The sequence below is a fragment of the Moschus berezovskii genome, chromosome 6, assembly GCF_049115385.1.
Source record: "Moschus berezovskii isolate FMDL1 chromosome 6, NW_MosBer_1.0, whole genome shotgun sequence".
NCBI lineage: Eukaryota > Metazoa > Chordata > Mammalia > Artiodactyla > Moschidae > Moschus > Moschus berezovskii.
Window position 1 is genome coordinate 108032530 of NC_142465.1, and position 27696 is coordinate 108060225.

At 50.7% G+C, this 27696-nt stretch overlaps 1 protein-coding gene across 1 annotated transcript in view; it reads left to right on the forward strand.

Annotated features, from left to right (window-relative positions):
* The window catches only part of VWF (von Willebrand factor), a 124839-nt gene that overhangs the window by 75993 nt on the left and 21150 nt on the right, over positions 1-27696 (forward strand). The window contains exons 26-40 of the mRNA XM_055394198.2: positions 706-864; positions 1526-1661; positions 3496-4880; positions 6405-6521; positions 6604-6744; positions 7026-7169; positions 8046-8210; positions 9766-9809; positions 10449-10626; positions 13886-14106; positions 15468-15660; positions 15847-16188; positions 18862-19061; positions 24615-24717; positions 25059-25133. Of these exons, the coding sequence (XP_055250173.2) occupies positions 706-864; positions 1526-1661; positions 3496-4880; positions 6405-6521; positions 6604-6744; positions 7026-7169; positions 8046-8210; positions 9766-9809; positions 10449-10626; positions 13886-14106; positions 15468-15660; positions 15847-16188; positions 18862-19061; positions 24615-24717; positions 25059-25133 (3603 nt within the window). The remainder of the gene's footprint in view (positions 1-705; positions 865-1525; positions 1662-3495; positions 4881-6404; positions 6522-6603; positions 6745-7025; positions 7170-8045; positions 8211-9765; positions 9810-10448; positions 10627-13885; positions 14107-15467; positions 15661-15846; positions 16189-18861; positions 19062-24614; positions 24718-25058; positions 25134-27696) is intronic.

The following is a 27696-nucleotide window of genomic DNA, read 5'->3' on the forward strand; positions in this document are numbered from 1 at the left end:
GACACCTCAGGGGGGGAGAAAGACCCATGTAGGGGTGAAGGCCGAGGTGGAGGGGTCAGGATGCGGGTGTGCATGAGGAGGGTCAGGCTTGAATAGAGCAACAGGAGAGCCTCTTGCGGAGAAATTCTGGAAGAAGGAGAAGAGGGAGCGGTGATGAAGAGAAGAAAGAGGGCAGTGTGTCTGCAATTAGACTCAATCACCTTTGCCATTGCAAGCGTTTCCCTGGTGTCTCTGATGGTAAAGAATCCTCCTGCTGTGCAGGATACCCGGATTCGATCCCTGGATTGGGAAGCCTGGAGAAGGGAATGACAACCCACTCCAGTCTTCTTGCCTGGAGAATCCCATGGACAAAGGAGCCTGGCAGGCTACAGTCCATGGGATCGCGAAGAGACTGACCCGACTGAGTGACTATCACACACTTCACACCATCATGATCGAGCAGCTCAGATACTTACGTCACGTCTTCCTTCCTGTGTTGAGCGGCTGAACATTTTTATAAGGAAAACAGATTCAGAATCACTGGGTTCCTGGTTGGGGGACTCTCAAAGCCCAGATGCATTGGATGTGGGTGACTGTGTATTTTCCCAGCCCCATCATCTCCTCCCCCAGGCCATCACCCCGACGGGTCTCCCGCCATCTGTCCAGGGCTGCATGGGGTTGCCCGGGGCCTTCATAACCATCTTGCCTGTTTGGGGGTCTGCACAGCCCAGAACTGTGAGGAGCGGAACCTGAAGGAGAGCGGGTACCAATGTGAGTGGCGCTACAACAGCTGTGCTCCCGCCTGTCCAGTCACGTGCCAGCACCCGGAGCCCCTGGCCTGCCCCGTGCAGTGCGTGGAGGGCTGCCACGCACACTGCCCGCCCGGTGAGGCCCTGGCCCCGTGTGGGGATGGAGTGGAGGGTGGGGCTGGTCCTCAGGAAAGTGTTGCCCCATCCTGCTTCATCTCAGCCTTGCCCAAGGGCCCTTCTGTCCCCAACCCCATCACCCTAAGTCCTGTTTCTGCATCCTTCCACCAGAGCCAGGCCACCTGAGATTTTTGCCAAGCTGAGCTTCCGTGTGATGCTTCTGGGGGTCAATTGGTGGTTTTGTCTTCTGGAGCAGCACTTTCTGATAGAACTTTCTGCAATACCGGGAGAGTTCAACTCAGACGTGGCTCGTTGTGTCTAAGGAATTGAATGTTCAGTTTTATTGATGTTACTTAATTTACATTCAAGTGTAACCAGCTACTGGTGGTTAGTGGCTACAGCAGTGGGTAGCACAGGTTGAGAGTTATCAGATATCTTCTTTGGTGGAGGAAGAAAAAGACCCCTGCTGATAAGACCTGCTTTGTCCCGGGATTTGGAGGAGGCAAGGTGGGAGAAGGAACCCCCTCTCCCAATTTTGGAGGTGAAAGGATGCTCCCTAAGTGATTTGATGGCCCTTGGGGGAGGCAGACAAGAGCTGGTACAGGCCCTTTGGTGCCAGGAGAGTCTTCCTTGCAGGCAAGGTGGGAACTTTGGCTTCTAATGAGAGGCTTGTCATGCAGGGAAAATCCTGGACGAGCTTTTGCAGACCTGCGTCAGCCCCGAGGACTGCCCTGTGTGCCAGGTGGCGGACCGGCGCTTAGCCTCTGGGAAGAAAGTGACCCTGAACCCTGGGGACCCTGAGCATTGTCAGATCTGGTAACACAGCATTCCCCACCCCCACCCCCTGCTTGTCTGAATGATCAGTCTTACTGTCAAACCTGGGGGCCTACTCGGAAGTGTTGGTTTGGAGAAGGACGTCTTGTTCTTGTTCAGTTTTCCTCTCTGTCTTTGAGGACAGACTAGATTTCTTCCCCAGGAAACACCTCTTAAGAGATTTAAGTTTTTATCCCTTGTTGCTGAAGGAAGGGCCTGCCTGGCCTCTTCTTGTCCCTGGAGGTGGCATCTAGTCTGGGGACAGGCATCTGTGGAAAGCAAATTTCTTGTTTACTGGATGTTGGGATGCAGGTGGGGGAGCCCCTGACCCTGTAGCGGGGCTCATATATTGCGGGCCACCGCCAAGGTGGCCAGGATGAGGCTCTCATAACTGGAGGGAGGCACAGATCACTGCCTGCTACCGATTGTAGGGGCCCCCTACTGCTGCTGCCCCACTACCTGATTGCCTCTGGCAGCTGGCCCTGGGGAGGTGAGGAGGAGTTGGGGGGTTGAGCTCTGAGCTTCCTGAAGCCCTGCTCCTAAGTCGAGAATTTGTGTTCCAATTTTGATATGCTCAGCACCACTCCTTATAGGATCCTAAACTCGAGAACTTAAACTCCCTGAGGAAGAAAGGGGTCATTGCCACGGCTACCAGGGTCAGACCCTGAGTGCAGTCTGCCTGGGTGAATTTTCTATCAAACACAGAAAACTCGAGAATGTGTCACTCACGCTCTATCAACCAAGGATGGAGGCCCTAAATCATGTGGAGTATGAGGAAGTAGGAGTTGACTTTCCGTTAAGACCTTGCCTGCCCCTGGCTGTGCCAAGGAGTAGGGGTTCTGAGCCGCAGGCACACGGGGAGGGCAGTCACCTGGGTGCACGCTGGAGCAGGCTGGGGACACTGCTGGGAGGCGCTCCACAGGGGTACTCGGGGCGAGAGCAAGTGCCACAGTGGCTGAGAGTGCCTGCAGGACAAGGTTCTAGGCTGAATGGGTCTCCACCGCAGGCAGCTTCTCCTGTGGTCTGGCAGACCCTTCCACTTGCCGGGACCCTGGTGAAAGGGAGAGAAGTGACCAGGGGACTGGAAACTTGGCATGGTGGGGTGATGAGTTGTGTGGGGGCATAGCCAGATCCTGGCACGTGATGGGGTAAACCGTCTGTCCATTGCGGGAAAGAATGAATGAGTTACTCTTGTTCCCCATCTAGCATCTTGGAGACCCGAGAATGCCACCCCCAGTACTTTGTTCTGCCAGATAAAGCTGGGATTTCAAATCTTTATTCATCTCTCCAAAATGATTTTATTCCAGTTTTCCTCTCTTCCTTAAAGCCCAACATGTTAAACATGCTACGGAATTACACAGCTTAGACTCTGTTTAATAAATACTGAAAAACATATATCTTCAGCAGAGCATTTAAAGTCCTGGTCAGTGTCAACATTTCAGAGCAGTGTTTGTCTTTGGAGATATTTGGGAGAAGGTTTGGATTATAATTAAATATTTATGTTGCTAGAGTCATAGGTTGAAAATCAGTCAACTTTGAATGGCTGTGTGGACTGCCGAGAAAGAAGAAAGATTCATTTTTAGGTCCTAGGTTGGGTAGAAGCTTTGGTTTTCAAGGGACTCACAACTCAAGGGAAGTGTGTATGTGTATATGTGTGTGCATGTATATATATATATGTGTGTGCGTGCATGCATGTGTGTGTAGGGGCTGCTTGGGGACATATGTTAAGCATGGTGTCTCTTTCCAGTGGGCAGTAGTCCTTGGGGGCTCAGGTCCAGTGGGCTGGGAAGTGCCCAGAGCTTCTTCCTGAACCATTTTGGTCTGTCCCCTCCTGCAGTCACTGTGATGGTGTCAGCCTCACTTGTGAAGCCTGCAGGGAGCCAGGAGGCCTGCCCGTGCCCCCCACCGAAGGCCCGGTCAGCCCCACAACCCCATACATGGAGGACACACCAGAGCCGCCCCTGCACGACTTCTTCTGCAGCAAACTCCTGGACCTGGTCTTTCTGCTGGACGGCTCCTCCAAGCTGTCTGAGGCCGACTTTGAGACGCTGAAGGCGTTCGTGGTGGGCATGATGGAGCGTCTGCACATTTCCCAGAAACGCATCCGTGTGGCCGTGGTGGAGTACCACGATGGCTCCCATGCCTACCTCGCGCTGCAAGACCGGAAACGACCATCCGAGCTGCGGCGCATTGCTGGGCAGGTGAAGTACGCGGGCAGCGAGGTGGCTTCCACCAGCGAGGTCTTAAAGTACACGCTCTTCCAGATCTTCGGCAGGATTGACCGGCCCGAGGCCTCTCGCGTGGCCCTGCTGCTTACGGCCAGCCAGGAGCCCCCCAGGCTGGCCCGGAACTTGGTCCGCTACGTTCAGGGCCTGAAGAAGAAGAAGGTCTCCGTGGTCCCCGTGGGCATCGGGCCCCATGCCAGCCTCAAGCAGATCCGCCTCATCGAGAAGCAGGCGCCCGAGAACAAAGCCTTTGTGCTAAGCGGCGTGCATGAGCTGGAGCAGCGGATGGACGAGATTGTCGGCTACCTCTGCGACCTCGCCCCCGAGGTGCCTGCCCCGACCCCAACGCGACGTCCCCTCGTCGCACAGGTTACTGTGGCGCCTCAGCTCCTGGGTCCTTCACCGCCGGGATCCAAGAGGAGCTCTGTGGTCCTGGATGTCGCGTTCCTCCTGGAAGGCTCGGATGAGGTGGGCGAGGCCAACTTCAACAGGAGCGCGGAGTTCGTGGAGGAGGTGATCCGGCGCATGGACGTGGGCCGGGACGGCATCCACGTCACAGTGCTCCAGTACTCGTACATGGTGACCGTAGAGCACTCCTTCAGGGAGCCGCAGTCCAAGGAGGTGGTCCTGCAGCGGCTCCGTGAAGTCCGATACCGGGGTGGCAACCAGACGAACACGGGGCTGGCCCTGCAGTACCTGTCGGAGCACAGCTTCTCCGCCGGCCAGGGGGACCGGGAGCAGGCGCCCAACCTGGTCTACATGGTGACGGGCAGCCCGGCCTCGGACGAGATCAGGCGGATGCCCGGGGACATCCAGCTGGTGCCCATCGGCGTGGGCCCCCGCGTGGACGTGCAGGAGCTGGAGAAGGTCAGCTGGCCCCAGACCCCCATCTTCATCCAGGACTTCGAGAGGCTCCCCCGAGAAGCTCCGGATCTGGTGCTGCAGCGGTGCTGCTCCGAAGACGGCCTGCACCTCCCCACCCTCGCCCCTGCCCCAGGTATGTGGAAGCTTGGCGTGGGAGCGAGGACTTGCGGGGGCTGGGGCCTGCCTTGGTGGAGATGTCGTTCTCAGGCTCCAATATGTCTTCCCTGCTCTGTGTTTTCTGTCATATCCCGCCTTCAGGGAGAGGCATCTGTGGTCTTTTGAGGGGGAAGGATCTTTTCTTATGGGCTTCCCCGGTGGCTCAAACGGTAAAGATTCTGCAGACCCAGGTTCGATCACTGGGCTGGGGAGATCCCCTAGAGGAGGGGCATGGCCACCCCCTCCAGTATTCTTGCCTGGAGAATGCCTTGAGCAGAGATGCTTGGTAGGCTACAGTCCATAGGGTCGCAAAGAATCAGACACAACTCAGTGACCCAGCATGCATGCATCTGTAGGATGTGGATGACAATAGTGCTTACTTGTAAAATGCCTAGAATGGCACCGAGCAAGCATTCACAAATGGCTCATCTCCCCTGCTATTATTACTACCTTCTCAACTGATACTAATGACCGATCAGTTTCTAGTTCTCTTTGTTTACTTACTCACTCATTTCTGGCTGTGCTGGGTCTTCGTTGCTGCACTCAGGCTTTTCTCTAGTGGGGAGCGGGGGCTGTTCTGTGTTGTGGAGCAGGGGCTTCTCACTGTGGCCGTTTCTCTTGTTGTGGAGCACGGGCTCTAGGGCGCCTGGGCTTCAGTGGTTGTGGCTCCCCAGCTCTAGAGTGCAGGCGGAACATTGCGATGCACGGGCCTAGTTGCTCCATAGCATGTGGGATCTTCCTGGACGAGAGATTGAACCCATGTCTCCTGCACTGGCAGGTGGACTCTTTACCACGGAGTCCCCGGGGAAGCCCAATCCCTCGTTCTCGAGTATCTTTATTTGGAGGGTTTGGAGCCATTCCAGAATCACTAGCCTTCTTTCATTGTCTCTTGATCCTCACGCTTGTTGTCTATGCCTTTGTTCCTTGGTTTTTATTTGGGCCACCAATTTATCTAAACTCTTGTGATCTCTCAGTAATAGCTTCATCCAATCTCAGACTGGCATTTGGGGCAGAGTTTGTTTCCTCACGGTGATCATGACCCTGGTCCCAACCAGGGACCTTTGTAATAGAATCACCTTCGAGCTCCTCATGTGCCACCTGAGACCCGCGGACACACAAGTCCACCTTCCAGGGATGGGCTGCTCTGTTTCCTTTGCCATCTGCCTATTTTCTGCTGCAGTCTATCATTCGATTCCAGAAGAGCTGCAGCCCCCGAAACAGAGGGACAGGATGCCTCTGCCTCTTGCTGCTGCCTGTGGTGTTTAAACTGCCTTTGGGCGGCGCTGGCATCCCCCCAACGTCCCCACACCAGGGGTTTCGCAGCCCCTTTGCCTGCCACCTGGCACCAGCTGCCGCACCCATGCAGGACTGGGGGACATGCCTCCCTTATGTGGCGCCTCCCGATCCAGCGCCCTGCACACACCATCCAGTGGATGTCTGCTGCAGGAGCCTAGGGCCTGTGCCCCGCTGCCCTTGGCTACTCCCTCCTGTCTCTCTGCAGACTGCAGCCAGCCCCTGGATGTAGTCCTCCTCCTGGACGGCTCCTCCACCTCTCCAGCCTCTTACTTTGACAAAATGAAGAGTTTCGCCAAGGCTTTCATCTCAAAAGCCAACCTAGGTGAGTGAGGCGCCTGAAGTGGGGCATTTTGGGGGCTCCCCACTGATCCAGAGCGTGACTCCCATGCCCCGTCTCCCGCCAGGCCCTCAGCTCACCCAGGTGTCGGTCCTGCAGTACGGAAGCATCACCAACATTGACGTGTCCTGGAACGTGCATGCGGACACAGCCCACCTCCTGAGCCTGGTGGAGCCCATGCAGCGCGAGGGAGGCCCCAGCCAAGTCGGTAATGTGGGTGCGGGCTGGGGGCGGGGGCCGCTTGCAGTCCCCGCTCCTGGCACAAGTGACTGAGTGACCCCGCTGGCCGCCTCCCTCCTCCGCCTTAGTTTCCCTTCCTGTAAACCGAGGGCTGAGACATTCTTCCCCACCTCACCCGTGTGTGAGCATCTCCGAGAGTTGCTCCATCTCAGTGATCCAAGGCTCCATCGGGAGGCGGGGTGCTCAGCCAGCCTCAGGACCGCCCTCCCTGCATCAGGACTGACTGCATGGCCCGCTGTCCGTTCCCAGGGGAGGCGCTGTCCTTCGCGGTGCGCTACATCACGTCCCAAGTCCACGGTGCCAGGCCTGGGGCCTCCAAGGCGGTGGTGATCCTGGTCACAGGCTCCTCCACGGACTCAGTGGAGGCGGCCGCCGCTGCTGCCAGATCCAACCGTGAGTATCCAGGGTTCAGTCCTGAGACAACCCCTGCCCCCACTCTCCAACCTGCTCGAGGGCACAGAGTGGGCGGTGGTTACTTTCCAGTGTCCTGGCTGATTTCGAATGCTTAATGCCCATGTGTGGCCTGGTTTCAAACAGCGGGAAACTGCCCAATCCCTGTGTTATTTGGAAGTGAAGTGGTGTTAAATGTGTGTTCCTGGCAACCCACTCCAGTATTCTTGCCTGGAGAATCCCATGGACAGAAGAGCGCATGGTCTACAGTCTATGGGGTTGCAAGGAGTCGGACACGACTGAGTGACTTAGCATTCATGCACTCATCCTTCATTTGCATGCCTTTGGCCATCACCTTCAGTTTCTCTGTGTCCAGGGCCGGGTCGCACCCCTGCAACCACGGCCTCCTGGGTCTCTCTCTACTCCCATGTGTCTGAGGCTTGAGTGATTCGTGTTGGGGCCTAGAGAACCATCAGGGATCTTCCTGTGTTTGTGATCCCTGTCTGGTACCAGCCTAGGGGCTTGGGGGTGCTGCGTGGATGGGAGAGCAAGGGTGCTGCTTTAGGAAGGCGAAGGTTGCAGGTGTGCCCAGCCTGCATGTCACGTGAGAGCTCGTGCTGTGAGCCAGGGCAGGTAGTGTTGTCCTGGGGAGGGGGCGTGGAGTGCTGGGTGAGTGGAATGATGTAGCATCTTCTTATGCTCTGTGGAGAGCAGCTCATCTTTTTTTTAGTGTTTTTAAAATTTATTTTTAATTGGAGGGTAATTGCTTTAAAGTATGGAGGCTCTACAAGTGGCTGGGTGAAGCTTCAGGACAGACCACTCTGAACCCACCTGACCAAAGGTGGGCATAGACCCTTTCTTGTTCCTCTGCAACCCCAGGAGTGGCCGTATTCCCCATTGGGATTGGGGAGCAGTATGACGCAGCCCAGCTGAGGGTCTTGGCGGGCCCGGGGGCCAGCTCCAATGTGGCAGAGCTCCAGCGGATTGAAGACCTCCCCAGCATGGTTGCCCTTGGCAACTCCTTCTTTCAGAAGCTATGCTCTGGTGAGTCGTGTGATGTCTTTCTTATCCCCTCAAAATAGAAGCAAAAGCAATGAAACCCATTTAGACACTAGAAGGTTCCCATACACGAGATTTGGCCTTGAATTGAGACTGCTTTATAGGCCATGATCTATAAATTTCTGCTTGTGGGAGATTGTAAGACAAACCTCCAAGGGGCTGCCAGAAAGTTCTCTATGTATATACCTCCTTCCCTCCTTACTGTCCTTGCTCACTATGGATGGGGCTTCTGGACAAAGAAATGGAAGGCAGAGGCAGGGAACCCCAATATCCACAGGTCATGGACCTCTTCTCCAGGCCCTGCACTCATCCTCAGCATGGGTGTAAAAGGCTTTAGAAAAGCAACACAGGTTTACTGTATATATAATCTACTGTATAGCATGGAGATTTATATTCAAGATCTTGTAATAATCTATAACGGAATGTAATCTAAAAAAAATAGCAATCCCTTTGTGGTATACCTGAAATGGACACAGTATTGTCAATCAACTAAATACTTCAATAAAAAAGAAAATGAAAAAATTAAAAAAAGAAATATGGTAACATAGAATCTAACATCAAACTACCATAGTTTAAGTTGATTTAGGGTTAGAAGCCTTTTGTTTTTACCATTGCTGTTCAGTGGCCAAGTTGTGTCTGACTCTCTGTGACCCCATGGACTGCAGCATGTCAGGCTTCCCTGTCCTTCACTATCTCCTGGAGTTTGCACAAGTTCATGTCCATTGAATTGTGATGCCATCCAGTCGTCTTATCCTCTGTCGTCTCCTTTTCCTCCTGCCTTCAATCTTTCCCAGCATCAAGGTCTTTTCCAGTGAGTCAGCTCTTTGCATCAGGTGGTCAAAGTGTTGGAGCTTCAGCTTCAACATCAGTCTTTCCAATGAATATTCGGGTTGATTTCCTTTAGGATTGACTGGATTGATCTCCTTTTTTTCTGCATACATGATATTTTTTAAACTTGCTTTTTTTTGTATTTTCCTAATATAATTAGGTGTGAGTCCAAACCTACTAGGAGTTATTGCCCTGTCTTGCTAGATGATAGCTCTCTTGGTAGGAATTTTGAAGATCTCTTTTGAGGTTTCAGGATCTTGTCTCATTTCCCTCTTCTTACTAGGCACTGATCTATTAATATCAATACATAGAAAAGAGGACAAGAAGATATTGATTGTAGTTGTTGCCATGTTATTTCTGTTGTATCACTATAATGACTAACAACCACAAAGCTTATGGAATTCTCTGGCGATCCAGTGGTTAGGACTGTACGCTCCCACTGCTGGGAGCATGGACTTGCTCCCTGGTCAGGGAACTAAGATCCTGCAAGCCATAAGGCAAAGCCAAAAAAAAAAAGCACCCCACAATGTTTGCCTGAAGAACCACAGCATGACTGCCTTCTAATCTCCCGTACCTGAATCCTCACTGCTCATTTCACTCACGTTCTTTTCAGAGTTAATCCAGCTTCAAGGACTAGCCAGATAGCTGAGTGAATGGCTCAGAATTTCTGGGTGGTGGGTGGGGACAGAGGTCTGATTTGTGTCTGTTTCAGGGTTCCTCAGTGTTTGCGTGGATGAGGACGGGAATGAGAGGAGGGTAAGTTCCTTTCTGTTGGCTTTGAAGGAAAGATCAGGAATGTATATTTGGGGTCCTCGACCCCCTGGTTAACGTTTCCTCCTTTGGTCTGGGTCCAAAAGTTGTTCTTTTTTTAAAAATTGGGGGCTTCCCTGGGGGCTCACTGGTAAAGAATCTGCCTGCTAAGGCAGGAGACACAGGTTTGATCCCTGATCCAGGCAGATCCCATATGCCCTGGAGCAACCAAGCCCATAGGCCATAACTATTAAGCCTGTGCTCTGGAGCCTGGGAGCTGCAACTACTGAAGCCCGCACACCCTAGAGCCTGTGCTCCACAACAGGAGAAGTCACCACAATGAGACCCATGTACCGTAACTAGACAGTGGCCCCCGCTTGCCACAGCTAGAGAAAGCCCACACAGCAGCAAAGACCTAACATGAAGTAATAGTAAAAGCGTAAATAAATAAATAAAAAATTAAAAAATTTTGGTTGGGGATGGGAGTGGACCCATCTGTAAATCTCATGTTCTGTATCTTGTCTCCTTGCCATTCAGGCCCAAGTTGCAGGTTCTGTGTCTCCTGAGAGTGGGAGGGTTAGTTGCCTAGCGGATGTTGAAGTGCCTCACTCCAGCCCCTGCCTGAACTTGGTTCTTTCTCTGCAGCCTGGGGACGTCTGGACCTTGCTGGATCAGTGCCACACAGTGACTTGCCTGCCAGATGGCCAGACCTTGCTGAAGAGTCACCGGGTCAACTGTGATCAGGGGCCACAGCCATCATGCCCCGACGGCCAGGCCCCGCTCAGGATGGAGGAAGCCTGTGGCTGCCGCTGGGCCTGTCCCTGTGAGTCCTTTGCTTCCTTAGCCTGAGCAGTGTTCAGGGGTTGGTACCTTTTGCTTGTCTGTGCCAAGAGGTAGACCAGAGGGCTATCTCCTGTCCCTACCACTCATGTTCCCTCACTCTCCTGTCCTTGGGACATGTTTCCATCCCATTCCAGGGCTCTCTATCTCCTTCCTGTGCCTTTTGGAGGGCACATCCCCAGATAATGCATAGCCAGAGGAAAGAATTGATTTTCTGAGGTCAGTACTCAGCTCAGCCTCTTGCTCAGTCGCTCAGTCGTGTCCAACTCTTTGCAATCCCATGAACTGTAGCCCTCATGGCTCCTCTGTCCATGGATTTTCCAGGCAAGAATACTGGTTAGATGCCTGCTCCTGGTAATAAATAAGACTTTGAACTTGAGTTAGAGCTGAAAAGCCTCCCTGATCCCAGCATGGACCACCTGCCTCTGGGGATGGTGGGGCTGGAAGTGGATTCTCAAGTTCTTACATGACTGGTGCTTCCATGGGAGGGCCCTGTGTTCTGGCCTGACAGGTGTTTAAGGCAGCTGCTTTTTCTTGCCAGCTCTCCCAAGTTTTCCTTTGATATCAGTTGTGTATTCTATATTCTTTGCCTGCCCACTGCTTCATACTGCCATCCTTCCGATTTGCTTTGTTTTGTTATTTATTTGCTTTTGCATTCAACCCTGCACACAGGCTCTCTCTTGGTCTCTCTTTAGGTGTCCTCCTTACCATATAGAAGTTTGAGCACTTTTAGAGCAACCCTGGGCCTTCATTCCTTTGTAAACTGTATATAAAATACACACAAAGTAGTTTCAGATTTGCTGCCAAGGAAGTTTCCTGGCAGTCCAGTGGTTAAGACGTCATGCTTCCAATGCAGAGGTGTGGGTTTGATCCCTGGTTGGGAATCAAAATCCCACATGCCATGCAGCTAAAAAAAACCAAAAAACCCACAAAAACAGAATTGTTAACTAATATCTTTATGAAAACCGAATATACTAACTAGAGTGTACATTTGTGCAGGGCTTCCCGGGTAGCTCAGCTGGCAAAGAATCTGCCTGCAATGTAGAAGACCCCAGTTTGAATCCTGGGTCGGAAAGATCCACTGGAGAAGGGATGGGCTACACCCTCCAGTGTGCTTGGGCTTCCCTGGTGGTTCAGCTGGTAAAGAATCCACCTGCAATGTGAGAGACCTGGGTTCAATCCCTGGGTTGGGAAGATCCACTGGGGAAGGGAAAGGCTACCCAATCCAGTATTCTGGCCTGGAGAATTCCATAGTCCATGGGGTTGCAAAGAGTCAGACATGACTGAACGACTTTCACTTTGGGTGCAGAGTAAATTTTTTCACCAACATTATTTAGGTTAGTTTCTACCTTCCCTGCTGTGTACTCACATTATTCATTACCATTCATTTGATTTTGTACCTGTTTGTGTTCCATCTTGAATTTTCCTCTCCGCCATCCTGGTTGATTCCATTTGTTTGCCTTCTGTGTGTGAGGCATTCACATGATTCTCAGTGTCAGAAGTCTATCGAAAGATATGCCCAGAAGTCACCCTGTTGGTTCAAAGAGAGCAGAGCAGATAGGAGAGGATCACAGAAGTTAAGTCATTTTGGTGGCAAAGCTACTCCCACTAACCTGCCAACTTAACGCCATTTCTTTTCCTTGGGACTTACTACGTTCTTGTGGCAGCTGGGGCTGGACTGCTTAAGACTTGGCCACAGGGACTTCCCTGGTGGTCCAGTGGCTCAGGCTCCACACCCCCAATGGAGGAGCCCGGGGTTCGATCCCTGATTGGAGAACTAGAATCCACATGCTGCAACTGAAAGATCCTACCTACATGTGGCAACTGAGACCAGATAGATATTTTCTTTTTAAAAAAGACTTTATGGTACCCCAGCTGGGGTGTCTGGGAACACTTACATCGTGGATGTCAGTGGGGTGGTAGCATTCAGAACTGTCACTTGGATGTGATTGGCTTCCCAGGATGTGGGGAACTTTGAGTAGAAGAGCATCTGGGAGCCGATCAGCCCTGACTGATGGTGTATCATTTGCCAGGGACTGTGCTGCATTGGTATATGGGTCACTCTTGCTGTGGAGGTCTCCTGGGCCTGGCGGAGAGCAAGGGTGGTGTTAGTGAGTCCTTGCTGACACCCTGGATCTGCCTCTCAGTTCTTGGTTTCCGTTTCTTCACCACCGTAGACGTGGTCATGGTTTGTCTGGAAGGCTCATTTCCAACTTTACTGAGGTCTCTGAGATTAGTTTTCAGATCATGTATGACTCTGGTTCATCAGTTCAGTTAAGTCACTCAGTCGTGTCCAACTCTTTGTGACCTCATGGACTGCAACATGCCTGGCTTCCCTGTCAATCACCAACTCCCAGAACTTGCTCAAACTCATGTCCATTGAGTCAGTGATGCCATCCAACCAGCTCGTCCTCTGTCGTCCCCATCTCCTCCTGCCTTCAATCTTTCCCAGGATCAGGGTCTTTTCCAGTGAGTCAGTTCTTCTAATCAGGTGGCCAAAGTATTGGAGCTTTAGCCTCAGTCCTTCCAATGAATATTCAGGACTTATTTCCTTTATTCATGGCCCGTGGTCCACTGGGGAGATTTTTATGGAATCATCTGACATAGTTGCAAGATGATTAGTCTTCCCAAGTGGTGTTTTAATAGAAACCCTGAGAGTTTGCTGATGGTGTGGCTGAATGAGTGGCAGACGAGGTTGGGTCGAGACCCCACTGATTGTTTTGGCTTCAGGAATATTTCTTTTGCAGGGTCTCTTAAGGGATCATGTCAACATGACCATGTGTACCATTAGTCACTTGGTAGCTGAAAAGACACGTGCGCCTTTAGGGGAACTTCCTTTCCAGTGAAGTCATGAGCTCATGGTTTGCTTAGCTTGTTGTGGTTTCAATGTGTCCTAACACCCCTGGAACCTCACTTTGTTTCCTGGGCCAAGACATCCTTGTGGAGGAGAGCGTTAACTTTGCACGTTTATATTTTTTGGAAGTATGGCTCCATAATTTGCCACATTTTAATGGAATCCTTGTCCTTCTAAACCTTCCCTAGGAACATATTTAATGGCCAAGTGTTACCTAAGCTGTTCTACCTCTCAGAATCAGTTTCCTAGTCTGTAAAAAGGAAGAAATTTGCCTCTGTGGCTTCAAAAAGCCCATTCAACTCTCAGCTCTGGATATCTGCACGCGGCTGCCTCTTCGCATGGGTGGGAGTCCGCTCAGGTCGTACCCATCCTTTGCTTTCTCGCCCAGGTGTGTGCACAGGCAGCTCCACTCGGCACATCGTGACCTTTGATGGACGGAATTTCAAGCTGACCGGCAACTGCTCATACGTTCTGTTTCACAGCAAGGAGCAGGACTTGGAGGTGATTCTCCATAACGGATTCTGCAGTGCTGGGGTGAGGCAGGCCTGCATGAAATCTGTGGAGGTGAAGCAGAATGGCCTCTCAGTTGAGCTCCGCAGCAACATGGAGGTAAGAGGTGTTTTCCATGGTCCTGTGGTAGGGCCCTTGGGGAAGCCCCATGGACCTGGTGGCAGTTGGTTTTAGCTGGTGCTCCTGTGTGGAGACTTGAACTTCTGCCTGATTAGCAGGGTGCTGTCTTTGTAGGAGGGGCTTATTGCATCTTCCTTCTGGTGTGATTTCTTGTTGTTCTGGGCCCAGATTTGGAAGAAAGGGTCTATTTTCTTTCTTTTTTTTTTTTAAGAAATATTTCTTTATCTGACTTCGCCAAACTCTTAGTTGTGGCATGTGGAATCTTTAGTTGTGGCATGCGGGATTTTAGTTCCCTGACCAGGGATTGAACCTAGGCCCCCTGCATTGGGAGCATGGAGTCTTAGCCACTGGACCACCAGGGAAGTCCCAGAGAGGGTTTGATTTCAGTAGCATTACATTGTCAATGGGGTGCCAGTTTTTTGCACTAATAGAAGATTGGGGTTGACACCAGGCTGTTTGTCCAGCAGGCATTTTGTGCCCCGTACCTAGGTTAGGACCTGCCAGCCTTCTGAAGGAGAATATTTAGGGCCTAGATAAAAGCCTTTGAAAATACTTAGGGCCCAAGCAAAATGTGTGGCCCCAAAACTCAAAAAGAAAACTGCAAAACTGATCAAAATAAATGTTTGATGACATGTTTACAAGAGGTTGTATCATGCAACTTCTTTACATGTTCTTTTGGAAATAATAAATATTTCATTACATGAAAGCAACTTAAGGGTTAGACCTTCTCCTCTTGCAAGACTTCTTGAACATGCACAGTGATTGCTGAAAAAAAAATCACAGCTCGTCATATATTATATGAGTAGCTCAGAGCCAAATGTTTAAAATTCAAAAAGATAAAAAGCCTTCCAAAATTTTTACAGCAAAAATTACAGCCATCATGGGATGTGAGTGTATTTTAACAGGTTTGATGTGATATATTGTAGGGCCTCTGTAGATCTGGTGACCAAAATAAAATAAAGATTGAAGTGTTCCTATTAGATGCTCCTGGAGATAGGGCACCAGTGAGTTGGCAAAATGGCAACTTCCCCAGCCTGTCTTGAGGAGTCAGTCTTCCCTGTTGAGTGCAGATGGACTCAAGGTTTCCTTTAACCCCTGGGCTTTTGGGTTCCAGATGCCTGGCTTGCTGTTTAGCTTTCTAAGAGTCCACTCTTCTGCCAAGCTCTGTAGAGCCCCTGTATCCGAGAAGAGCTGCCGGCCAGTGCCCAAGTTTGTGGATAACTGGAGTTGAGTAGGATGAATGTGTCGGGACTGTCATGAACTGTGGAAAGAGACTACCAGTGAAATCCTAGGATTCCTCGTTGCCATGACTACTGATGGGGCTTTTCTCCTTTGGACAGGTGATGGTGAATGGGAGACTGGTCTCTGTCCCTTACCTGGGTGGGGACATGGAGGTCAGAGTCTATGGTACCATCATGTTTGAAGTCAGATTCAACCTTTTGGGCCACATCCTCACCTTCACCCCACAAAACAACGAGTTCCAGCTGCAGCTGAGCCCCAAGATCTCTGCCTCAAAGACGTACGGTCTCTGTGGTAAGATTGTCATCTGCCTCTTCCTTGTGATGTACGACTTCCTTGCTCTAATCTCAGGACCCTTGGCTACTGCCATTTCTGGGTCCAGTAGTGGGCTCAGATGCTGGCAGGGTTGGAGAATGACCAAGCCTCCAGCATCAGAAGCTGGCTTTGGGCTCTCAACCATGTCTCTCCTGGTTTCTCTAGGGTTCTGTGATGAGAACGGGGCCAATGACTTCATGCTGAGGGATGGCACGGTCACTGCGGACTGGAAGACACTGGTCCAGGAGTGGACAGTGCAGCAGCCAGGGCAGACGTGCCCGCTGGACCCTGAGGAGCTGTGCCCCGTCTCCCAGGGCTCCCGCTGCCAGGTCCTCCTCTCTGAGCTATTTGCTGAGTGCCACAAGGTCCTTGCTCCGGCCACATTTCACGCCATGTGCCAGCAGGACAGTTGCCACCAGGAGCAAGTGTGTGAAGCCATTGCCTCTTACGCCCACCTCTGCCGGACCAAGGGGGTGTGTGTCGACTGGAGGACCCCCGATTTCTGTGGTGAGTCTCCACAGGCTCCCCCAAATGCTGTGAAGAATGACGAATGGGAAGCCTGCTCAGCCTCTCTGAAACCTCATATTTTTAAAATCTGGGCCATGGAGATCAAAATCTCTGCCTTTCCTGTTCCCTAGGATTCCATTCAGGGTCAAGTAAGATGGTAGATGTACAGGTAATTTGAACATAGGATTTCTGTGTAATGAGTTTCTAGGTAAATGAAAGCATGGTCCTTTCTATCAGTATTTCTGCAGTTCCTGCACATGTGACTTTAATGTATTAGACACAATGGATGGCATCACCAACTCAATGGACATGAGTTTCAGCAAACCCCGGGAGAGAGTGAAGGACAGGGAAGCCTGGGATGCTGCAGTCCATGGGATCACAAAGAGTCGGACACGACTTATCTGCTGAACAACAATAAGACACATCTAGGCCCCAGCGAAGTACAGAATAAGCAGTCACCTTGAACTTGGACTTGCACCAGGCTTTAGCAAAGGCTCCCAGAGCAAGCCATTCCTGAGCAGGATTTAGAAATGTGAGTGGAATTTTACCATTCAAATACCAAGAAGCTTCTTCATTAGTGATACCGTGGGATTGCTAGTGTAGACGCCTCCCCACCGTCAGCTTCCTTACCTGGACTTGGCACATGTTTATTTTTATTTTTGAGGGAAATGAATGTGTGCAAGCATCTCAGAGTCTCTGAGTTTATGATTATTATGCTGTCTCAGCTTTAACTGGGGCTGGGGGACTTGGGCATCCTAGCCTCAGCTCATCTTGGTGATCAGCTATTTCCTTAGTCTTTCTGGACCTCAGCTTCTGCATCTTGAAATGATAGTTGAACTAGATGACTAGATAACTTGAAATGGTTTGGTGTCATTTGTGGGGGTGGGTGGCTCTGAAGAGCTCCTGTACCAAGTCCTCTATGTCTCAGCACAGAAGGAATTCACTGAGAGGCAAAATGATAGATAAGAAGTGATTTATTAGAACAGGACACATGTGAGGTTTTACAAGCAAGTGGGCAAGGGGGTGCCCACCCCCAAGAACTTACTGGACTCCAGTTTTATAATCAAAGGAGAAGAGGGGAGGCCGGGGGGGAAGACCTTCCCTGTCTTCTTGAGTAGATGTCATGCTTCTATCATCAGCTCCTCCTCCAGGTTGAGCAGGGTTTTCTTGTCCCTACCTGGTCAAGCTGGGTCCACAAATTGTTTTTTATGTGTGCAGAGAGCATGTCCTAGGGATCATAAACTTACTGAGTTCACTGGGCAGGATGTGGGGCTCATGCCACCACTGTTTTATTATCTGGGGACATGTCTCGTGTTTCTATTGGTTTTGTTGCTAAGCAAGCCTTCTTGGTTTTGTGGTTAAGCAAACCTGCTTTCTGAGTCATCATTAACTTACAGGGGTCTCTGATATTTTCCCCACTTACAGTCCTCTAGTGGGATTAACTATTTCATCACCTACTTTGTTCCTTTACACTGTCCCTATCAAACCCCTAGGTGTGTTGGGGCTCTGGTTTTATGAATCCCTCTGGCTGATACTGCCTCCTTTCACTCTGCCTGCCAATCAAGGGAAAAATGTTAGTTTCTGAGTTACTGATTGCAACTTCTCTATTTATTAATTCTTGTACCTCCTGGCAATTTGTTGTGCATTTGGACTCCCCAGGTGGTGCTAGTGGTAAAGAGCCTGGCTGCCAATGCAGGAGATTCAAGAGATGCGGGTTGGATCCCTGGGTGGGGAAGATCCCCTGGAGGAGAGCATGGCAACCCACTCCAGTATTCTTACCTGGAGAATCCCATGGATAGAGGAGCCCGGTGGGCTACAGTCCATGGGGTCGCAAAGAATCAGACATGACTGAAGCAACTTGAACGCATGCGTGAGGAAAGTCTTTGGTGGTCTAAATCCTTGGAAATCTTCTCTACCACATGCCTGGGCACCTTGAAAATGCGAGGAAGGAGTTGGGGAGGACCAGCGTGGGAGAAGTGGGTCACTTTGTAGCTTCTCTCCCAGGACATCCCTCCGTAGCTGTGGGTTCCTTTTTTTTTAAGTTGAAGAGAATTTCTAAAGCGTTAAATATACCTGTATTCAAAAGAGAACCACAGAATTTCCTAAGGATCACAGGTTCACATCATCAGGTGGGGTTAAATTTGGCTGCAAGTGAGGAAGAAGTAAAATTCTGTCACACAGCAGACCAGAGGCGGGCGGCTTCAGCTCCTTCCGGATTTCAAAGTGGGTTCTAGTTCTCTGCTCCGTCCTCGCGTGGGTTTGCTTCTTTTCTCGTGCTTTAAGATGGAGCTCTGGCCATCACACCCAGGTTCCAAGGAGCAGGATGAAGGGAAGGAAGGAGAAGGGCCAGAGGCACAGCTGTCTTTCAAAAATAGATTCCTAGAAGCTGCGTAAGAGTCTACACTTGCTCTAACAGTTCATTGGTCAGAACTTAGCCATGTGACTACACTTAGTGGCAAAAGATGCTGGGAAATGTAGTCTTTATTCTGGGTGGTCATGTGCCCAGCTTGAAAGTCTTGTTTCTATGGAAGATGGAGAGAGTGAAAATTGGTGGAAACTGGCTAGTTTCCATCCCAGCAAACTTGTCGGATGATCCAGCCACCTTGAATCAGTGGTACCTGCTTCCCTCTGGTTGCTGTGGGCCCTGAGAATCACCCCCTTCTCTGTCTGCAGCTGTGTCCTGTCCACCTTCCCTGGTCTACAACCACTGTGAGAGTGGCTGCCCCCGGCAGTGTGAGGGCAACTCGAGCTCCTGTGGGGACCATCCCTCGGAAGGCTGCTTCTGCCCTCCACACCAAGTGATGCTGGAAGGCAGCTGTGTCCCCGAGGAGGCCTGCACCCAGTGCGTCGGTGACGATGGCATCCGGCACCAGGTAGGAGTCACCCCTCCCCAAGGGGGCCGCTTCTCCCTGGCTCAGTGGCAGAAGCATTGACCCATGATTGGCCCCTTCCAACCTTGGCAGCAGGGCTCGGCTATTCCAGGCATCCCTGAGGGATGGGGAAGCAGCATGGCATAAAGACTTGGGGTCAGGCGCACCTTGGTTCAAATACCAGTCTACTGTGGGTTAGCTGTGTGATTAAACAGCAGAGTGTAACAACCCATTATTACTATGAGTACTATTTTTTAAAAAACATTTTTTGATGTCTTTATTGAATTTGTTGCATTACTGTTTCTGTTTTTTGGTCACAAGACATGTGGGGTCTTAGTTTCTTGACCAGGAGTCAAACCTGTACTCCTTGCATTGGAAGGCAAAGTCTTTACCATTGGACCACCAGGGAAGTTCCTATTAGCACTATTTTTTATGATTATATTCACATAAGTGGAATGCTGGGAACCCAGGAGGGGATGGGAAAAGAATATTTTATATAGTGATGTCTACCATTATTAGGGGGTTCCCTGATGGCTCAGATGGTAAATAATCTGCCTCCAATGTAGGACACCCAGGTTCGATCCCTGGGTCAGTAAGATCCCCTGGAGAAGGGAATGGCTATCCACTCCAGTATTCTTGCCTGGAGAATTCCATGGCCAGAGGAGCCTGGTGGGCTACAGTCCATGGGGTCACAAAGAGTTGGACACGACTGAGTGACTTAACACTTTTTCACTTTTCACCATTTTTAAGATATATTATGTGCCTTGCATTGTACTAGGCACTCTGTATTTATCTTTAAACATTCCAAGGTTGTTTTGCAGGCCGGGTATTGACAGTTACTGTCAATAAGAGGGGATGAAAATACATTAGCTAAGCAAGTTAGACAGTTTCTTTCTTTAGAGCTTTTGATGTGCTGATGTCTATTGCCAGGTTTTGCTTCTCAGACTTATTAGACCATGGAATTGTATTGGGTTAGCCAAAAAGTTCGTTCCTGTTTTTCCATAAGGTGTTATGAAAAAACCCTAATGAACTTTCTGGCTAATCCAATGTGTGTGGTGGAGTGTGTGTGTGTGTGTGTGTGTGTGTGTGTGTGTATGTAGCATCCCCTTGGACTAGGATGTGTGTGTATGTATATAGTATCTCCTTGGACTAGAGTGTGTATATGTGTGTGTGTGTAGCATCCCCTTGGACTAGGGTGTGTATGTATGTATATAGTATCTCCTTGGACTAGAGTGTGTATATGTTGTATGTGTGTGTGTAGCATCCCCTTGGACTAGGGTCCCACAGAACACACTTCGCTATCTTACATCATCTTATAAATACTCACGAAACCTCTTTGAGAAAATGAAAGTTTAGTGAACTTGGTCCCCTGCCCACGGATGCAGTTTGTAGGTGATGGGTTGGGAGCTGGAGTCAATATCTGAAGCTCCGCCTGACTGCCTAGAGCTTGCTCTTTCTGATATAAAAGTTACCCTTCGGCTAGGTCTCCTTTAAGCTGAGTTGCTTGGAAGCCATTGAGTCGTCAAGTCATCAATCCCTTTAGCCCTTTAGGAGTCATTATTTTGAAAGGCGATTTATTTACCAACATCTTGGCCTCAGATGGCAGTCACTCCTCTCCAGAGTTGCCCACGTGTATCCTGTAGTCTCTGGGGCAGTGTGTGTCTGTGGGCATGGGTATGGTCCTGCCCTTCATTCTGGCAGCGATACCACGGAGCGTGCTAGAGGGGAGCTTGTTTGGCTTCTAGAGAAGGAGGATGTGTTCTATCACCGTGAGCCACACTCAAGGCCTAACATCTCCATCATCACCGGGGAACACCTTCATCACTAAGGGAACCTGGCTGATGACTTAACTGTGTTTAGTCACAACGAGGAGAATGTATGTGACGCTAGCTAACCAACTGGAGAATGACGAGAACAGTGTATCCGTGACTACACGATTCTGTCCCTGACATTACAAGCCAGGAAGTGGACCGTTTCACTTGGTTCTCCCCCCAGACTCCATAGGGTGATTATTACACATCTCACTGAATGGACGACGGAACTGTGGCTCAGATGGCAAGCGGTGATTTAAAAAGGCCCTATTCACTACCCCAGGTCAACCCTTAGTGTCCTAAGCTTGCCACAGATCTCACTGGAACTGTGAGCTAAACTCTGAGCTGACCGGGTGTCCGTGTCAGCGCATGTCCATTAGGCTATTCCTTGGATGGTTCCAGTGGCTCTGTTTTGTTGTTGGGTTTTGTCCTAGTTGAACCCATTCTGTTCTCACAGTGTAGTCGATGAACAAGAGGGAAGCCCACTCTCTACTGCCATATTTCAACTTGCTAAATTAAGTGACTGTCTGTACCGGAAGTGAAAGTGTTCATTGCTCAGTAGTATCCGACTCTTCATGATCCCATGGATGGTAGCCACCAGGCTCCTCTGTCCATGGAGTTCTCCAGGCAATACTGGAGTGGGTTGTCATTCTCTTCTCTGGGGGATCTTCCCGGATATTCCCCTAAAGAGTTGACAAAACCTTACATTGCTCCCCCTGACTTGCATGGTCCTAGGCTCCTACTGGGCACAGATGACATGTACCATTGCCAGAGGGAGCTGACACCCAGTGGTCATTTCAGGCTGGCTTTGCTGTTGGTGGCAGGTATTCTCAGAGGGAGGCAGAAATGGTCTCTACTCCCTTCCTTGGCATGCTGGGATTGGAAGAAATGTCAAGTTTGTTTTTCTGGTTCCATGAATCAGATGTCTGTAGGATCCTGAAAGCAGGAGGCTTGTGAATTTTGCCATAGTGTCCCCAGCTCCTTCCCTACTCCTTCTCTCTGACCCTGTTTCTGCTTTTCACTGCTCCCGACCCTTCAGTCCAACTCATTGGAATATGTATCCAGATCATATGAAGAGGGCGTTCAAACAGTGTGGTACTTTGATGTAGAAACGGTCTTATGAATATATTTTAAAACCAAGCAACATAAAATCAGTTAATAAAACACTATGAAGGGAACACAGCCAGTGTTAGTTATTTTGGAAAATATAGTTTAAACGGATAAAAAAAATTATCCAGCCACCTGCAATGTCATTATTCTCATAGCAGAGAAAGAATAAAAATCTAATATGAAGAGCATTCCCATTAAATGAATTTTCTTTAAACTGAAAACTAAAGCCTAGAAAACTTTTCTTTGGGGAAATAATTCAGGGTAGAAATCCCTCGTGCTAATATCGGAAGGGCAAAATATTTACCAGTTTCCATAGCTCTTGTTTATGTTACAAATGCACTCTGCCTTTATAGTGGGCTCCGGAGGAATCCCACGGACAGAGGAGCCTGGAGGGCTGTAGTCCATGGGGTCGCAGACACACACACACATACATACACACACTGGAGGAATCCAGAGCCCCCGTGCATGGGCTGTCCTCCCATCAGTTTTGGGGATCCCCCACCCCACTGTGCTGGCCAAGCACTGCTCTAGCCCCTCTAGGACTGCGTCCATTACCTTGTTGGTCCGCCCTGAGCCCAGTTCCCTCCCTGATCTCTGGTGTCAGTTCTTTTGCATCTTTTCTCAAATCCTGGCTGCGGTGGACGGTGCTTGTGACTTGCTGAGTCCCTGGGTTCTGAAGACTTCTGTTTCCCCTTGCTGTACTCTCTGCAGGCCGTTCTCCTGTCATCTTTATTTAATCTTTAACTGCAGCCATCTGGCTTACCTGTTCTGTCCAGGTAACAGTACTGTACCAGCTCTGGAACCTGGGGTCTGAGACAGGGCTGCCATCTCAGGAGTCATCAGAAGTCGGCTTGTCCTGATGCAGGAGTGCCCTCTGCCGGCCAGTTGGCTGCATAACCCTCCAGGTGTGCGGCCTCAGGGCCTTTTCGAAGCTCAGCCTTGGAGGCCTACAAGGGCTTTTTCAGGAGCCATAGATTCTCTGGCCTGAAGAGCTTCCCAGGACAATGGAAATCCCTGGAAAAGGAGGTTAACACCTGATTTTGGTCGTCTATTGTGATGTTGCCCAGGAGAGTTGGAAAGTTGTGTTACTCATTCTTAAATTTTAGATGTCTGGAGTTCATTTTTAAAAAGAGAGAGAAAAAAAACTAATATGTAAATATATATCTCCTTTCTTTTATTTTTAATTAATTTTTATTGGAGTATAGTTGCTTCTTTTGTGGGCTTCCCTGGTGGCTCAGTGGTAAAGAATCTGTCTGCCAATGCAGGAGACTCAGGGTTTGATACCTGGGTCGGGAAGATCCCCTGGAAGAGGAAATGGCGACCCACCCCAGTATTCTTGGCTGAAAAATCCCATAGATAGAGGAGCCTGGCAGGCTATAGTCCAAAGGGTCGCAAAGAATTGGACACAACTGAGCAACTGAGCATGCACACACATTACTGGGAGGCGGCTAAGCACAGTGCTGCAAAGTGGATTCTGGGTCCGGATTCCAGCTCTGTGCTGTGACGATGTGACCCGGGCAGGTGCCTCTGCTGTCTCCCTGGACAAGTGGGGATGACAGTAAGGATGTCCCGGCCGTGGGGCTTCGGTGAGGATTAAATGAGGATTAAATGAGTAGTTTACATAAAGCCCTAACCTGTGCCACGTGGCCCTGGCCCCTCAGATGTGGGGTGCTACATGTGTGCAGTGGGCAGATGGTGTCCAGGGAGGCCTCCGAGGTTTAATCCCGCAGGAGGAAGGCAGCCGGGGGAGGGGTCACCTGGAGCTCTCCCATGTCCTTCCTCTCAGTGGCTGATACTGATTGTGGACCATGGAGGCAGATGGGATTAGTAAGACCTTCCTAACCTGGGAACTTCTTAGTGGCCTTTTAGCTGCTGGATAAGAATGCATTTTATTCAGGAGTGATTTTGCTGGAATTTTCCTGCATGGCTGAATCTGAAGGGAGCCATTCCTGGCTCTGCAGTCTGTGCTGTTCACAGCCCTCTACTCCTCACACAGTCCTGGGAGGCAGGCTGGGGGGGTCCTCACCTTGCAGGGGAGGAAGCCAGGCATTGGCACCCAGGGGTGAAGCCTACGTAGAAGTGGGGTATCCCCTGATTCAAAGCCCTTGTGCAGCGGGGATACCTCGAGCCTTAAGGTCACTGTGTTAGCCCCCAGGCGACCCTTCATCTGGAAACTGCAGCCTGGTCTCCAGAGTCACTCCCAGACCCAACCATGTGGTGGTTCTGAGTTTTGCTGTCCCCACTTCCATTGTTCCTACTGCATAGTCGGAAGTCTGTTCCAGAAACAAAGGGAAATTTTCTCAGGCTGCAGCCCAGCTTTCTTCTCTGGCTTGAGACGCGGCCAGGGGGTGACACCAGAGTCCCTGTTTTCTTGCCTTGCTTCATTTTTGCATCACCATCAGAAGGGCTGCAGTGAAAGCTCCATGTTTTCTGACACCTGTGGTTTGCCCTTCCCCCGAGTGTGGAAAGTGACGTGAACGGCCCCGTGGGCTCTTCCTTCTCAGGACCCCCTGGTATCTGTCTGTCCCCCCGGCTCATCTGCATGGCTCTGACCCTGGGGTCCCACCTGAGGAGACAGAGCCAGGGGTGGGGACGCCCGACTTCCATGAACTCCTGGACTCTCTCTGACCCTCAGCTCCTGGAAACGTGGGTCCCGGACCATCAGCCCTGCCAGATCTGCACGTGCCTCAGCGGGCGGAGGGTCAACTGCACGACACAGCCCTGCCCCTCGGCTGGAGGTGAGACCCCTCCACCCCCCGCCCCCGCCATCGTCTCCAGAGCCAGGGGGCCAGATCCGTACACGGATTACCTGTGCCAGCCCCTCTCCTTGCCTCTCGGGGCTGGGGTCCCCTCTCTGCATGTGGGTAGAGCTCTTGGGTTAGAGGGCCGGGGAGGCCTCTCCTGCTGTCCCCACCTTGACTCTCAGCCCTGGCATCCTGAGGGCACATCTGAGCGGGGTGGCAGGATGTGCCGGGGAGACTCATTTGTCGATCAGCCAGCTGAGAGTCTGTGGGGGACAGGGGGTGGTGGGGGTTACCATCATCTCTTCCTCTGACTTCTGTGGCCTCTTGTCCCCCAGTGCCTGTGTGCGGCCCATGTGAGGTGGCCCGACTCCGGCAGAGCACACAGCAGTGTTGTCCTGAGTACGAGTGTGGTACGTGTCACCCCTCGGCCTTTCTCCAGGTCCAACCGCAGCCCAGCCTGGGAGGGCGAGGTGGTGGTGCTTAAGGGGATGGTGGGAGGGGCCAGGGGTGGATTTTCTAAAACCTGGAAAGAGTAGCCTCTGGAAAAGAGGATTTGCTTCCTAGAAAGATTCTGCAGTGACTTATCAAATGTAAGGTTTGAGAGCATTAAGAAAGAATAGGGTGCAGTGTTCACAGAGGCCTTATTTGCCGCAAGCAAGATATGGAAGCCACCTAAGTGCCCATCAACAGATGAGTGGATAGGGACCTCCTTGGCGTTCCAGGGGTTAAGACTCTGTCCTTCCACTGCAGGGGCCACGGGTTCAATCCTTGGGTGGAGAACTAAAATCCCATGTGCCGTGCTGCCAAGAAAACAGAAAAAAAACAAACAAACAGATGAATGCAGAAGGATGTGGTACATACATGCAATGGAATGCTACTCAGCCATAAAAAGAATAAAATTTAACACTTGCAGCAACACAGACCTGGAGGGCATGATGCTCAGTGAAGTGAGTCAGACAGAAAGACAAATACTGTGTGATACCACTTATATGTGGAATCTAAAAACTGCAACCAACTAGTGAATATAGCAAAAAAGACACAGACTCACAGATGCAGAGAGCAAGCTAGTGGTTACCAGTGGGGAGAGGGGAGAGGGAGGCGTCAAATGGGGGATTAAGAGATACAAACTACTGTGTGTACAGTAGATAAGCTACAAGGACATGCTATACAGCACCGGGAATAGAGCCAATATGTTATGATAACGATAAGTGGAGTATAACCTTTAAAAACTGAGTATGCCAGAGTAACTGGCACAGTTATGCCAGAGTAACTGTGGAGAAGGGCACACGTGGACGGGCACCTTGATTTCAGCACGTTATTTGTCAGAGGACTTTGTTATAGGATTGCGAACTACATCGTGACTAATCGGTGGAATGACAGTATAATTAAATGAATCCAGAGCTGATGGAGTTCTGGTTCACACGACAGGAAATCTCCAGTGCACTGTCCTCATCCTGTCCGAGGTGTTTTTTAGCTGTACAGGCAAAGACATAAAACACAGGCTTGTGAAGTTTGCAGCAACAAAATCTTTGAGGGAGAGCAGGTAGATCAAGGCAGCAGGAGGACCTCGAAAAGAAATCACGAGACTTTGCTTTATGCTGATGAAATTTATCAAGGACAAACAGAAGCCCCGTCAGGAGATCTGACTGAAGAACAGTTTAGTAAACTGTTGGGACCCCATCCCAACCGTCTTGGGTTGTTAACAGTAGGGGGAACAGGTGGTCATTTAGTTCAAGGCTTTCATTTATGGATGGTACAAAGCTTCTTCCATGTGCCGGGCACTATGCCACCATTATTTCAAGACAGCCTTAGACTGGCCCTGTATGGTGGACTTCCCACCTTACAGAAGGTGATCCTGAGGTCTAGAGGGTTCAAGATACTTGGCCTAGATCTGGAGTCCCTGCAGATGATGAGAGTAATTAACGCGAGTTGGTCCTGTAGCTTGGATCCATCTATCTGTTAACTATCTCTTGATTATCTGTCTATTATGTGTATATTTATTTATCATCACCCAACCTGCCCCCTCTTTGTCCCTCTATCACCATCTCTACCTATATCTCGACTCTCAGCCTTCATCTCCATCTCTACCTGCATCGCCATCTCTACCTGCACCTCCAACTCTACCTGCACCTCCATCTCTACCTGCACCTCCAACTCTACCTGCACCTCCATCTCTACCTGCACCTCCAACTCTACCTGCACCTCCATCTCTGCCTGCATCTCGATCTCTGCCTGCACCTCCAACTCTACCTGCACCTCCATCTCTGCCTGCACCTCCATCTCTAGCTCCACCTACATCTCTACCTGCTCCTCCATCTCTACCTGCACCTCCATCTGTACCTGCACCTCCATCTCTACCTGCTCCTCCATCTCTAGCTGCTCCTCCATCTCTAGCTGCACCTCCATCTCTAGCTGCACCTCCAACTCTACCTGCACCTCCATCTCTACCTGTACCTCCATCTGTACCTGCACCTCCATCTCTACCTGCACCTCCATCTCTACCTGCACCTCCATCTGTACCTGCACCTCCATCTCTACCTGCTCCTCCATCTCTACCTGCACCTCCATCTCTAGCTGCACCTCCATCTCTAGCTGCACCTCCATCTCTACCTGCACCTCCATCTCTGCCTGCACCTCCATCTCTAGCTCCACCTCCATCTCTACCTGCTCCTCCATCTGTACCTGCACCTCCATCTCTACCTGCACCTCCATCTGTACCTGCACCTCCATCTCTACCTGCACCTCCATCTGTACCTGCACCTCCATCTCTACCTGCACCTCTATCTCTAGCTGCACCTCCATCTCTAGCTCCACCTCCATCTCTACCTGCTCCTCCATCTCTACCTGCACCTCCATCTCTACCTGCACCTCCATCTCTGCCTGCACCTCCATCTCTACCTGCACCTCCATCTGTACCTGCACCTCCATCTCTACCTGCACCTCCATCTCTGCCTGCACCTCCATCTCTGCCTT